This window comes from Rhinopithecus bieti, unplaced genomic scaffold (assembly GCF_001698545.2).
Source record: "Rhinopithecus bieti isolate Rb0 unplaced genomic scaffold, ASM169854v2 scaffold_10657, whole genome shotgun sequence".
Lineage (NCBI taxonomy): Eukaryota > Metazoa > Chordata > Mammalia > Primates > Cercopithecidae > Rhinopithecus > Rhinopithecus bieti.
In genome coordinates this window covers 417,442-432,298 of record NW_016806691.1, presented here as the reverse complement: position 1 = coordinate 432,298, position 14,857 = coordinate 417,442, and the positions used below count along the sequence as shown (strand labels likewise).

At 36.9% G+C, this 14,857-nt stretch overlaps 2 protein-coding genes across 3 annotated transcripts in view; one reads left to right on the top strand and one right to left on the bottom strand.

Moving 5' to 3' along the window:
• PTRH2 (peptidyl-tRNA hydrolase 2) overlaps positions 1-14,857 on the bottom strand; it is a 33,293-nt gene that overhangs the window by 1,552 nt on the left and 16,884 nt on the right. Inside the window, exon 2 of the transcript XR_001886632.1 lies at positions 3,001-3,141. The gene's annotated coding sequence lies outside the window, so the exon portion shown is untranslated. The remainder of the gene's footprint in view (positions 1-3,000; positions 3,142-14,857) is intronic.
• Positions 1-14,857, top strand: part of CLTC (clathrin heavy chain) — a 76,142-nt gene that overhangs the window by 58,062 nt on the left and 3,223 nt on the right. Inside the window, exons 17-32 of one of the 2 annotated variants that reach the window (XM_017877421.1) lie at positions 598-832; positions 3,031-3,153; positions 4,889-5,034; positions 5,273-5,456; positions 5,654-5,846; positions 6,291-6,448; positions 6,644-6,808; positions 6,921-7,028; positions 7,109-7,276; positions 7,401-7,550; positions 7,639-7,770; positions 7,889-7,999; positions 9,048-9,218; positions 9,582-9,803; positions 10,989-11,009; positions 14,638-14,713. In XM_017877421.1, the coding sequence (XP_017732910.1) occupies positions 598-832; positions 3,031-3,153; positions 4,889-5,034; positions 5,273-5,456; positions 5,654-5,846; positions 6,291-6,448; positions 6,644-6,808; positions 6,921-7,028; positions 7,109-7,276; positions 7,401-7,550; positions 7,639-7,770; positions 7,889-7,999; positions 9,048-9,218; positions 9,582-9,803; positions 10,989-11,009; positions 14,638-14,713 (2,363 nt within the window). The remainder of the gene's footprint in view (positions 1-597; positions 833-3,030; positions 3,154-4,888; positions 5,035-5,272; positions 5,457-5,653; positions 5,847-6,290; positions 6,449-6,643; positions 6,809-6,920; positions 7,029-7,108; positions 7,277-7,400; positions 7,551-7,638; positions 7,771-7,888; positions 8,000-9,047; positions 9,219-9,581; positions 9,804-10,988; positions 11,010-14,637; positions 14,714-14,857) is intronic. The other variant, XM_017877422.1, reaches the window with a different exon arrangement.

Genomic DNA, 14,857 nt, shown 5'->3' with positions numbered 1-14,857 from the left:
AACTGTGCTCCTTGATGGAGTGTTTATATGACAGCTACAACCATTAAACCCAGAGCTTCTAAAGCTACCAGATTTTATTCCCAGTATGTATTTAGGGTTTGGCTGTAGGCAATACTGTATGTTAACTGTGTTAAGAGCTGAAAGAACTCTCAGATAATCTGGCCTATATAATATCACCTCCCCATTTCTATCCATAAACAAAATTTCCTAAGGTCTAGATATTTTGCGTGTTACAAAGAAAGGACACTGTGTGACTCTCTAATCTTTTATTCAGATGTAAGCAGGTAGGTATATCATATAGCAGATAAATCTGGGAGAGTGAAAATAGCCTTATATATCTTCTTTTTATTCTTGGGCAACTCAATAATCTTTTGAGTCCAAGGATCACTTGAGCCCAAGGCTGTAGTGTACAATGATTATGGCTGGAATAGCCACTGCACTTCAGTCTGGGCAATGTAGCAGTACTCGGGGGGAAAAAAAGTATGTGAAAGTGAAAGCACGTTGTAGACCATAAGGTATTTACATAGTTAGCATGTCAAGAGTGTATTATTTATAATGCAGTATGTGTGTGTGAGGTTTTTTTCCCCTTTTTCCTAGATTGAAACTGCTTCTGCCTTGGCTAGAGGCCAGAATTCATGAGGGCTGTGAGGAGCCTGCTACTCACAATGCCTTAGCCAAAATCTACATAGACAGTAATAACAACCCGGAGAGATTTCTTCGTGAAAATCCCTACTATGACAGTCGCGTTGTTGGAAAGTATTGTGAGAAGAGAGATCCACATCTGGCCTGTGTTGCTTATGAACGTGGCCAGTGTGATCTGGAACTTATTAATGTAAGTACTGCTAGCTGAATATGTAAAAAAGCTGCATTTTTAAAAACCTGTTATATGAGAGGTTCAGGGTGATTTCAGGTAATATGGGACATTTGGGGATGGTGGGTGCTTTTTTAAAACTTTATCATTGTGAATCTGAAAGTGCCCAAATAGTGGATAAAGTCTATATACCCTTTATTCTGATTGACTTGTTAATGTTTTAACCCCATTAGCCTTACCATTTGTGTTCTCACACTCTTACGTGCAGGCACACCATTCATACATATGTGTATACACACGTCTATTATTTTTTAACCATGTGGGAATAAGTTGAATGCATCATGGCCTTATACCCCTTCAGAGTGTATGGCCTAAGAATAAGGATATTCTGTCTCATTAACCACATGAAATATACCAGCTTCAGTCAGTTTGACATTGACAGGATACCTTTAAAAATCTGTTCTATTCTAGTTGTGTCAATTAACCAATGACATCCTTTGTAGCAGTTTTTTCCCCTCTAGTCTAAGGTTATATATGACTTGTAGTTTTCATGTCTCTTTAGTCTCCTGTACTCTGGAATGGTTCTTCAGTCTTTTGTTTTTTATGACACTGATATTTTTGTAAACAGATAGTTGCTTTTTCTATTTGTAACTATTTTATATAGGTGAAATTTAAAGCAACATCAAATTAACCATTTTAAAGTGAACAATTCAGTGACATTCAGTACATTTACAATGTTATCACCTTTATCTAGTTCCAAGTTTTCACTTCAAAAGGAAACCCTGTATTCCTTAAACAGTTCCTCCACATACCCCCTTCTCCCAGCCCCTGACAACCACCAGACTGTACCCTGTCTCTATGGATTCGCCTATTGTCTATATTTCATTTAAATGTAAAGTCTTTTTTTAAAAAATAGAATGTGTCTCATTTTGATTCCTCTGATGGTTCCTGATGGTTAGATTTAGATTATACGTTTCCACCCAGAATACTGCTTCAGTGGTGGTTTGTTTTTCTCATGGTATTATATCCGGAAGCACACGGTGTTCATTTGTCCCCTTTGTCAGTTTTTATCAAGTTGTAACATTTCTTTATTATATAATTATTACCCTCTTGCAGATATTAAACAGTCTATAAGTAGACACTTAAGACCATGCAAATATCCTCTTACCCCCTCCCTTAATTTAGCATCTGTTGATTCTTGCTTAAACCATTCTTATTGTGTTGGTTGCAAAATGAAAATTTTTCAAACTCCAGCAGTTTCTCCATATTTGTCAGTTAACACTCATGCATTCATGAACTCTTGGATTTTATTTGATGGGCTACAATCCATTACTATTTATTTTGATGCTCAAATTGTCCCAGTTGGTGAGAACCTCTTCAGTCTGTGTCTTTGTGTCATGGGTTCATTGTTCTTTGAGCATTTTAACTTATTTTCTGGCACACAGTACACCAAGCTCATTTTGTACCTTCCGCAGCCCTGGAGTCAGTCATTTCTCTAGGGAACCTTTTACTGGGGCATGGTATTAGAAATCAAGATCTGGGCCAGGTGAGTGGCTCACTCCTAGAATCCCAGCACTTTGGGAGGCCGAGGCAAGAGAATCACTTGAGCCCAGGAGTTTGAAACCAGCCTGGGCAACATAGCGAGCCTGTGTCTACAAAAAATTACATAATTAGCTGGGGGAGGTACCATGCACTTGGTTCCAAGCTACCCAGAAGGCTGAGGTAAGAGGATCACTTGAGCCCAGGAGATCAAGGTTGCAGTGAACTATGATTGCAACACTGCACTCTCCAGCCTGGACAACAGAGGAAGACTCCTATTTTCTGAAAATATTAGAAGTCAAGATCTGAGCTTAGGTATATTTGCTTCTAAGATCTTTCAGTGGTCAGAGCTAGGAAATAGTTATATTTATGTACATACATATGCTCACTTATGTACATACATGTGCATATACACATGGAAAAATAAACACACAAGAACAGCTAGTAAAACACCGAAAAATGTAAAAGTGGACTAGTCCTACCAGATGTTAAATTGTATATTACAAAGCCTGTATAATTAAAACAGTATATTACTGGTACGTGAATCAAAGTCCAAAAGTAGATCCAATATCAGTAAGATTATCAATAAACAGAGTTTAAACAATAGGAAATAACCTCTAAAATGCTATAAAAAGGCTTTTACTTTTTACCTTGAAATTGATCTGTCATATCTTCTTCAGGTTTGCAATGAGAATTCCCTCTTCAAAAGTCTTTCTCGCTACCTGGTACGTCGAAAGGATCCAGAATTGTGGGGCAGCGTGCTGCTGGAAAGCAATCCTTACAGGAGACCCCTAATTGACCAGGTAACATTGGCAAACATGTTTATGACTGTCAGTAAAAATTATACATTTTTAACTATGGATACAATCCTTCCCCTCATCATATGCTCAAATGGATCATATTTAACTAGGAGACAAAGCAATACAAAGTAGAAGGAAATTAAAATTTATATACATTTAATGAATGTAAATTGATTGTATACGTTATATATAAATTAATGTAAATTTATATAAGTATAAATGTATATAACATACATTAAGAAAAATAAGCTGCATGCAGTGGCTCACGCCTGTAATCCCAGCACTTTGGGAGGCCAAGGTGGGCGGATCACCTGAGGTCAGGAGTTCGAGACCAGTCTGGCCAACGTGGGGAAACCCCATCTCTACTAAAAATACAAAAATTAGACGGGCGTGGTGGCACGCGCCTGTAATCCCAGCTACTCAGGAGGCTGAGGCAGGAAAATCGCTTGAACCTCGGAGGCGGAGGTTGCAGTGAGCTGAGATCACAACATTGCACTCCAGCCTGGGTGATGGGCGAGACAGTATCAAAAAAAAAGAAAAAGAAAATACATCCCAAAAGACATGACTTAATTATATAAAACTCGGTTCATCATAGTTTAAAAGGAAAATAACAAACTAAACATTAAGGATTGCTATTAACACCTAAGAAGTGGCTAAATTGGCCGGGCACGGTGGCTCACGCCTGTAATCCCAGCACTTTGGGAGGCCGAGGCGGGCGGATCAGGAGGTCAGGAGATCGAGACCATCCTGGCTAACACAGTGAAACCCCGTCTCTACGGAAAAAAAAAAAAAATACAAAAAATTAGCCAGGCGTGGTGGCAGGTGCCTGTAGTCCCAGCTACTCGGGAGGCTGAGGCAGGAGAATGGCGTGAACCCGGGAGGCGGAGCTTGTAGTGAGCCGAGCACTCCAGCTGTAGGCGCCACTGCACTCCAGCCTGGGCGACATAGCGAGACTCCATCTCAAAAAAAAAAAAAAATTAAAAAAATTAAAAGTAAAAAAAAAAGAAGTGGCTAAATTGATTGGAAACTTCAAGACAATGATAAGTCAGCAAAAGATAAGGATAAGAGAAAATACAAAAGACCAAGTGCATCAGTGTTATATCTTACTAACAAGAAGTATAGAACTGCACATGAGATGGGCTTTTATACCTAAATAAAATAGACAACATATTTTAAAAGCTCTAAAAATTGAAGAGTTGTTAATAATGAGTCTTAAAATTCTCCTGAAATAAGTATAAATAAAACATTTTGGAAACAAGTAAGTTGAAGGCTATTAATATTTCATTTCTTTCCTAGGAAGCATTTCTAAGGAACATTCCAACTAGTTACTAAGCTTCCTAGGGGAAGGATGTGGAGGGGGTGGTTGGAAATCATTGAAGCATCTAGAAAGCCATGCAAATAGGCAAAACTAGAAGAATTACCGATACTATAGTTCCACATCTGTGTAGTTGAATTTTGCATTATGTGTAGCCACTAAAGTGATAATGATGATTGCTAGCCTGGATAATGTTTTAATCAGGGAAAAGATAGAAATTATATAACTAGAGTAATTTTTCAAGAGAGTAGAATTACACGTATTATACAGATTGGTGTAGAAAGACCTCTGTGTGTAAATTTAAAGGTCTTTTTCCTACTTCATTCTTTTCTGCCTATTTCAAGTTTTCTAATGAGAGGCCAACTTATCCTTATTTAAAACCAACTTGATTCTCAATACTTATGTCCCATATATCCTCTGTAGGTTGTACAAACAGCTTTGTCTGAGACTCAGGACCCTGAAGAAGTGTCAGTAACTGTCAAGGCTTTCATGACTGCAGACCTTCCTAATGAACTGATTGAACTGCTGGAGAAAATTGTCCTTGATAACTCTGTATTCAGTGAACACAGGTATGCTTTCAGAGGGATCCATTGGCTGTTTATTGTCAGTCTTTAATAATGGCCCATCAGTTTTGGGAAGGAACAAAAAGATCAGAGAAAGTTGCCTGAATTCTCACTCTTCTAATATCCCCCCTCCTTCTCACCCTATCTCTTGAGACAAAACCTCTCTATTAGTCACAGTGGTTTTTTTTTTTATGTCTGATAAACTTAAAATATTGCATTTAAAATATTATTTTGTTTCTTAAAGGAATCTGCAAAACCTCCTTATCCTCACCGCAATTAAAGCTGACCGTACACGTGTTATGGAGTATATTAACCGCTTGGATAATTATGATGCCCCAGATATTGCCAATATCGCCATCAGCAATGAGCTGTTTGAAGAAGCATTTGCCATTTTCCGGAAATTTGATGTCAATACTTCAGCAGTTCAGGTAAATCTTTAGATTACCTAAGTTGAATTACTAAATGTAATGTCTTCTGCTCATTCAGTGTATGCACTGTCTTATGAGGGTGGGCCTAACTGGTTGCTATGGCAATAGAAGAGCAATAAAATACTAACAGCTTAAATGTAATTGCTCTGGGTAGGATTGATTTTACTCTAACCCCAATTTCAAACTTGGGTACTTAGGTCTTAATTGAACATATTGGAAACTTGGATCGGGCATATGAGTTTGCTGAACGTTGCAATGAACCTGCGGTCTGGAGTCAACTTGCAAAAGCCCAGTTGCAGAAAGGAATGGTGAAAGAAGCCATTGATTCTTACATCAAAGCAGATGATCCTTCCTCCTACATGGAAGTTGTTCAGGCTGCCAATACTAGTGGTATGATTTCTTACCTTATATATTGAGACCTCACAAAATGATTAAGCTAAGCATTAAGATATCTGTCTGTTCCGAATTGTAGAAGAGTTGGATACTGCATGGTTTCCTGTGAAAACTTTTAGTACTCCATCTTAGTCCACATAAAAAGAGGCTGTATTTTGTGAATTTGTAGGTTCACAAAACTTACAAGTGGGGAAGATGAATTTTCTGTTTTTGAAGTCTCATAAAATCCTGATAGTGCTCTAATCTTACAACTTTCAGGAAAAAGAGAATTCTTCTATTCATTTGGTCTGTGATAATACAGAAGTGAAATATTGCACAGTTTACATTTGTCATTATCAATGTTTCCTTGAAAAGGAAATGAATAGCAATTTTCATTTACTTGGGTGAAAGATAAACTAGGATGTTAGTGTTTGGATCTATTTTTTCTTTTTCTATACTTAGGAAACTGGGAAGAACTGGTGAAGTACTTGCAGATGGCCCGTAAGAAGGCTCGAGAGTCCTACGTGGAGACAGAATTGATATTTGCGCTGGCTAAAACAAACCGCCTTGCAGAGTTAGAAGAATTTATCAATGGACCAAATAATGCTCATATCCAACAAGTGGGTTTCCTTTTCAGATTTAAGAAAAACTAGTTGGGCTACTTGATTAGCTTGGTAGGATCAAAACATAACTGAAGAATTCCAAGGAAAAATCTATAGGAAAACATTATTTCTCAGTGTGAAGGTATGAATTTGAAAAGAGGATTAAGCTCACACTAACATCTTACTGAATGTGCGTTACCTTTTTTTTTCCAGGTTGGTGACCGTTGTTATGATGAAAAAATGTATGATGCTGCTAAGTTGTTGTACAATAATGTTTCCAATTTTGGACGTTTGGCATCTACCCTGGTTCATCTGGGTGAATATCAGGCAGCTGTTGATGGGGCTAGGAAAGCTAACAGTACTCGAACATGGAAAGAGGTAATCTAAACCCAAGTTTGAGTGAAGAATTAAAGAAACGCTCTTTAAACATTAGTTTAAATAACTAGCCATGTTTACATTTGAGTTCACAGAAAGGAAATGTTTATTCTAGGTCTGCTTCGCCTGTGTAGATGGGAAAGAATTCCGTCTTGCTCAGATGTGTGGACTTCATATTGTTGTACACGCAGATGAATTAGAAGAACTTATCAACTACTATCAGGTAATTAACAAACTTTTATATGACCTGAGATCTTTTACCATAGATATTCTTATCTTTAACTGCACATTTCTCTTGTTCAGGATCGTGGCTATTTTGAAGAGCTGATTACCATGTTGGAAGCAGCACTGGGACTTGAGCGAGCTCACATGGGAATGTTTACCGAATTAGCTATTCTGTACTCTAAATTTAAGCCTCAGAAAATGAGGGAGCACCTGGAGCTGTTCTGGTCTAGAGTGAATATTCCCAAGGTAACCAGTCATTGTAACACAGTGAAGCAACTGTGTAGTTAAAACTAATACTTCAAAATATCTTATTCTTTTTAAGGCTGTTAGCTAGACTCATATCCAAAGCAATTAAGTCTTTCTTATGCAGGTGCTAAGAGCTGCAGAACAAGCTCATCTTTGGGCAGAACTGGTGTTTTTGTATGACAAGTATGAAGAATATGATAATGCCATAATTACCATGATGAATCATCCAACTGATGCCTGGAAAGAAGGGCAGTTCAAAGATATCATTACCAAGGTGTGTACTTTCTTCAGAAGATAAAGGATTCAGAAGGAGAAAGCTCATTAGGAAGTAACTGACTTATGTATGGATTTTCCCATTGTAGGTTGCCAATGTGGAACTATACTACAGAGCAATACAATTCTATTTAGAATTCAAGCCTCTGTTGTTAAATGATTTGCTGATGGTGCTGTCTCCACGGTTGGATCACACTCGTGCAGTCAATTATTTCAGCAAGGTAAAGTAATAATTTTAAACGAAAGCTTCATAGCAAGGAATTAGGACATATTTGGATAACTTTTGTCCCTGGGACTTCAATAATGTGCTATATTTGTAACAAACTCTCTATTTTAAAGGTTAAACAGCTACCACTGGTGAAACCATATTTGCGTTCTGTTCAGAACCATAACAACAAATCTGTGAATGAATCATTGAACAACCTGTTTATTACAGAAGAAGATTATCAGGTAAAACCTTTTGATTCTTGCACATAATCTTAAGACTCATAAAGTTACGTTTTCCCATTTTTCTAAAAAGCCATTATCATTTAGGATTGTAAACAGTAGGTGCTTGCATTCTTAGGATCTAAATTTAGTAAGGTTTCAGGATTGATAAATCTTACTTCTAATTAAGTGCCAAGTTTTCAGAATTTTGCTCAGATCTTGTATAAGATACTGCTTTTGAAAAAAAGATATGATTACTTTATCTCTAACATCTAGATTATAGGTAGAGTCAAAAATGTCTGATCACTTAACTAGTTCATAAAATTTATTTGATATTAACTATATTCACCATTTTTCTTGCCTACTGTTTTATTAGTATTTGTATAAACTTTCTCTTATGAAGGATTTCACATAAGCAAAAGTCAAGTAGAGTGAAGCTTAAGCTACTTGCCTTTGTTTCTCTCTGTTGATTTTCTTTGAGGCCCTGTACTGCTGCCATGCTGAGTTTTATCAGAAGTTTCTCTAGAGAATAAAATCTTGCCCTCCAGGCCAGGCGCGGTGGCTCATGCCTGTAATCCCAGCACTTTGGGAAGCCAAGGCGGGCAGATCATGATGTCAGGAGATCGAGACCATCCTGGCTAACACAATGAAACCCCGTCTCTATTAAAATACAAAAAAAATTAGCCGGGTGTGGTGGCACGTGCCTATAGTCCCAGCTACCCGGCAGGCTGAGGCAGGAGAATCGCTTGAACGCTAGAGGCAGGTTGCAGTGAGCCACGATTGCGTCACCACTGCACTCCAGCCTGGGCAACAGAGGGAGACTCCATCTCAAAAAAAAAATCTTGCCCTCCAAATCAGAAATCTCATCAGTTTCATAGCCATATGTTAGTCCTTGATACTGAAATATCTTGGAGAAAATGTTATCTTTAGGTATAGTGAAAAAACATACCTTTTGATGCTTGAATCTAGGTGTCATATTACACATTACCATCTAAGGGGCTCATTGATCGAGGACGGAATATAATGTTAAAACAAGATACTGATCTGGCATTTGGATGGCTTTTTTTTTAAGGCTCTGCGAACATCAATAGATGCTTATGACAACTTTGACAATATCTCGCTTGCTCAGCGTTTGGAAAAACATGAACTCATTGAGTTCAGGAGAATTGCTGCTTATCTCTTCAAAGGCAACAATCGCTGGAAACAGAGTGTAGAGCTGTGCAAGAAAGACAGCCTTTACAAGGTTGATAAAGTTGCGGGGCGGGGGCTGTTAAACCAGGCCTAAAATGATGTTACAAGTGATTATATTCTATAAATAAAAGGATTGGTTTTGTGAATATGAGAACTGACTTTAAGGCAATTTAAGTTAATGGATTTCTTGATTCTAGGGGCTCTCTTATGTTAAGGTCAGACTTGTTTGGGGGAATAAAAAGGCCTTTAGCTTATCTGTTCTTTGAAAATTTTAATTTAAATGATACAACTAGGAGGCTTCTTTTCCCCTTGCAAAACCAGACTTATATTGGAAAGTTTCCATTGTTTTTGTTGGTTTACTAGTTTAGTATGTTGGGTCTAATGTTTTTTGACTGTCACTATTTTCTTTGAATAGGATGCAATGCAGTATGCTTCTGAATCTAAAGATACTGAGTTGGCTGAAGAACTCCTGCAGTGGTTTTTGCAGGAAGAAAAAAGAGAGTGCTTTGGAGCTTGTCTGTTTACCTGTTACGATCTTTTAAGGCCAGATGTTGTCCTAGAAACTGCGTGGAGGCACAATATCATGGATTTTGCCATGCCCTATTTCATCCAGGTCATGAAGGAATACTTGACAAAGGTAATGACTCTTCTAAGTGTATTCAGAATTAGTTTTCTTGCAGATATGTAAAATTCTACATGCACATTAATTTTTTTAATTTAGTAGAAGTCAGTCGATCATAAAATATTCCTGTTCTTTTGAAAATTTTTTAATAGCTGAAAAATGACACTGATTGGAAGGGGAACTCAAATGTAGCTGTTTACCCTCAGTGTATTTATGAGGGTGAAAATAATCTGTATTTTTTTATTTTAAAAATGATTCGATAAATTTTATTTCAAAGTAGCATTTTTCTCAAACTCAGTTCTTGTAACTCAAATCATCATAACTAGTATTGTAGATTCCCTTTTATTTGGTTGGCTCCTGACTTTAGTGATGTCTATGCCTGTTTCCCCTGGGGAAGCTGCATGTATATTCTTAACATTCTTTTAATCTTCACAATTTTTTTTTTGATAGTTTAACCCCTGATTTAAAAATATCATAGGAGGTGAACACATTAAACAAGCTGGGGGTCTAATCGCCTTATAAAATTCACTATTCATCTTAGTGTCCCTTTTTGATGTAAGAATTTACTCACCCTATCTTCAGCAGTTACTAGCTTCCACTCTGTAGAACATTTTTAAATGGTTTTAGAGGATCCTTTTGTCAAAGCAAAACGCATGATTAAAATCAGAGTCTCCCAACTGATTCCTTTAGCCTGCCTGAGTTAAGGTGGGGGTGGGGGGAGTGGGAACACTACCAACAATCCCTACTACACTGAATTTTTCCTCAGAATATCATTTAATTAGATACCATTGTATCTGTTTAAAGTTTTTAAAGAATTAACATTTTCTGTATTCAATGTAAGAAAAAACATGTTGCCTTGTCTTAGCCAACATGTTTTAGCCATAGATGAGAAGAGCTTCTTAAACATAATGCCAACTTGTGAGACCTGTCTCTAAGCTGCTGTTAACCTAAGTGCTGTAAATTTTACTAGTGATTAAGCTGCTTTCTTTCATACTGTAGCATAAATTCTTCTGCAGTAAGCTTTGAAGTTACAGAAAAATCTAAATTTTGCTTCCAGTATGCCCTTTATTTTCACTTCTCTCATACCTTTTTAGTGGTTAGATGTTTCTTCCCTAAACCTTTGTTGCTGATTCTACCTTTTTATGCTCAATATGGAATTTGATTTTTTTTCTAAGCTCCACCTTCTGAATTCCTTTGCAGGTTGATGCAATAAAGGAAAAGGTGAAAGTTGATTCTTTTCCATCTTTAAGTCTGGAGAACTAAGTCTAAGGAATTTGCATGATTTTTTTCCTTCCTTTTCTACACTGCTGCTGCTGCTTTTTCCCCCCAATAAATTTTCACTAAAGCCTCTGCAAGTCCCTTGAAACATAACTTTAATAGAACTGTAGGACATTAGCAGACGTTTGCTACTAATCGGCTAATAGGCTTTAGGAAGGGCAGGAGGCTAATCAGTAGTTGGTTCACAGTCTCTCTTAAATATATTATGGAAAACTGAGTATGGTGAGTTTCCATATTAATTCCAAAGTAACAGGAAATTTCTCTTCCCTGTCAGGGTATCTGGACCCTAATAGGACTATCATAATACTTGAAGTAAATTAAAACAGCCTCTGGTTTTACTTTGTGAACTTGCCTGACAGTTGTTGAATTTATATATGTATATACATGCCCTAAAAGGCTTTTTGGGGTTTTTTTTTTTTTGGTATTGAAGGACTGTGATCCAGTTTCTGATCTCTTGATTCTTACTAATTTTTTGCTGAAAGTAGATACAAGAGATACTAGCTGCTTCCGAAGAGACTTTCCTCATGTTTCTCCAGGTGTCCAGTTCTTATGGTGCTAGTCCATTTTTAAGAGGAATCAAAACCTTTTTAATCACGAGAGCCAAGCTTGCTATAATTGTTGCTAAGCAACATGAATTACTTTTAACAAAGTATTAACTTCTACTTTCTGTAATAAGGCATACCTCTGAAGCTACCTAAAATTTGCTCTCCTGTTTATCAGTTGGCTTGTCCAAGGAGGTCAAATTCAGGCACCTTTTGGTTGCTGCTTCCTTCATTGGCTTGTCTCCATCCCAATATGAATGAAACAAACTTACATCTGTTATCAAATTGTGGTTAGAAAAGGGTGGGAAGGTAAAGGAGAGTTGAAACAAATTGAAAAGAATTTGGGTGGGGGACAATGCCTTGGGATTATGTTGAACCAAACTGGAGTCACCACTGGAACTTAGGGCAAACCTGAGTAAAATGCATTGTGTGTGAGACCCTTCAGCAGCTAGTAAGCAAGGCAGTTAGAAAGCGTGTGTGTGAAAAACAGGTAATTGAACTGCAGTGTTATGCATTGTTTTAAATGGAGCATGTACAACAGTCATTGCAATTACATCATACTATTTTTGAAACTCTTATAGCATTGCTGTGGGCTGTGTGTGTTTCTTGAGAGCCTGTATAGCAAGTCATCTTCAGATCTCACTTCTTGCTTCAGTACTTTTGCCTTTTTTTCATGCACACATACACCAAAATAACTTGACTGCATGTTACTTTTCCTCTGCAGCATATTGCAGTCTTTGTGGAAAAGCCTTTTACATTTTAGTGAATTTTTAGTAGTACAGATGGAACTGAATTCATTGACATGCTTACCTGTAATTTTTCTTTTTAAATCCAAGGATCAGAAACTTTTGTTACAGCTCTTAACAAAAGCTTGTGTTCTTAAAAGCCTTCTATGCTTTTTTTTTTTTTTTTTTTTTTTTTTAGCAATCTAAATTGGATCAGTGGAAACAAAAATTGAAAGTCCCAGTGCCAGAGGCTGTCCCATCATATAGAAGAATCAGAATTTTTTGCTTAGCTTGATGCTATTCCTTCAGAATTCTTCCCCCTATGCCCAAACTTCCTATGTGTATGCTAGGGCATTGTGATATTGCCAGCTCTTCTAAGTCTTCCATGTGCTTCTCTAATAGGACTTCTGTGTTCAACATCTGATTCAGACCTTAACTTTTAAACACATGTTCACTTCAGATTCTTTTCCTTGAAAGTCCGGAAATGTATTATGCAGTGGTGGCTTTTGGTTGTTTCATTTTCTTTTTTTTTCTTAGAAGTTACTAATGTACAGGCATCCATGTATTTTTCTTTATAACTTCTATAGCTCCTTCTTGAATACTGGTTAGTTAGCAAAACCCCATCTGACCCTTGATGGCACAGAGCTGTGCTTTAAGTTCTATAACTGTAATAATTTTTGTTCTAAGTGTGGATGCCAAAAAATGGGCATTTCATCTGGTACTTATACTACATAATAGTCTTTAATTTGGTACTAGGGTAATTTGTAACACATCATTTAGACTATAAAATAGGATAATAGTGTATAAACGTAAACTAATCCATCTTCCTAGGCTAGAAAAACCACATTTCATCTGAAGGAGCCTACTTAGGCTTACTTTTCTCAAACTTTCAGTTCCCTAACAAATTAAGATGGATTAGACTCATATTTGTGGTATTTAAAATGAAACAATTAAATGTAAAACAGTGTCCTAACCTTAATGGCCTATGCGAAGACTGAAAGATACTTTTTTAATAGTTTCAAATAGAAATGAGGTGCTGCCTGAATCTTTTTAGGACCTGGATTTTACAAACTTTTCCACTGAAGTCTACAACCTTTTTTTTTTTTTGAAGTGATTTTTCACAATTTGCCTTTTTGAAGAACATGCAGTGAACATTCAGAAAGTGTTCCCCCCTGCACTTTGGTCCCCCTATCTCATCCAGCACATTTATGACCTTGAAAACCACCAGTAATAGATAACATTGAGGTTTGAAATTTAGTTTTACTTAGCTATAATGATAGACCAAGTATAAGGCTTTGGTTGAGAGACCAGCTTTTAAATATTGAAAGACAAATATAGTGTAAAAGGCAATGGAATTTGTATAGTGAAGGAGATTCTCCAGTCCCAGTGTTGTAATGTCACTTCTATTTCATTACAGAATTACAGAATCAAATCATGTTAGCCCTAGAAGAAACTGCAGATCATTTTGTTCAACCTTCTCATTATATAGAGAAGGAAATTTGAGGGCCAGTGCAATGATTTGCCAAGGTCACACAACTAGTCAGTGGAAGGATCTAGGCATTCTAATTCCTTTCTTTCACTAATACATTTGGACTGCTCTGCAGAATTACTTCTGTCTGATACTACCCACTTTGAAGAGTAGTTAGCATATAGTAGCCATTTACTTTTGGCTTAATTAAAAGCGAACATTTTTGGGACAAAATCAGGCTTTACTGATTACTTTTTAGATAACAGAGCCCACACAGTATTAAACATGCAGCCTTTCTTTATACAAAAAGATTGAATATGGAGCCACTTGAATCTTAAACTTCAGTCTGCAGCTGTAACCAATATCATCAGAAGCTATACACAACTGGCAAAAGAACAGCTTGTTCTGCATAATTACTTGTCCAGTCACGAGGCTCATTTAACTTTTTTGAATACCATTTCCTCTGGGGAGGGAAGTATTGCCAGACCATGAGTTCATTATTACCTCTGATCAGTTTTAAACTTCATTTGAAAAGTGGTTCCTTCTCGTTTTCTCCCTCCCTCAGGCTGCATCCTAGCATGCCCAGTTTTAGTCTGGCGTGAGCTTTTATGGCATTTATAAATCCCTCCTTCCTGAGGGTTTATAATGACAGTGCTGAAAACCAGCTGGACTGAAGTATGAACATTGCCATTGAATTTGAGGGGGACTGAGAATGTTCTTTCTAGTCTGTTTTATTTTGACAGAATTTAACATACTAAGGCTTTTCCACTTTCTGCCATAAATCTAGGTTTATAATACTTTTGGGGTGCTAATTAACATGATGTGTTTTTCTCCAGGTGGATAAATTAGATGCTTCAGAATCACTGAGAAAAGAAGAAGAACAAGCTACAGAGACACAACCCATTGTTTATGGTAATCTCTCTCTGTAACCTCAAAAAATTCATTAGAAAAGTATTTAATTATTTAGAGACTATGCCTCAAAATAGAATACAACAAGCTTCTAAAGTGCAAAAGTCTTGCTAAGAAATACTGCTTTCTATGATTTTTTTTTCTGAG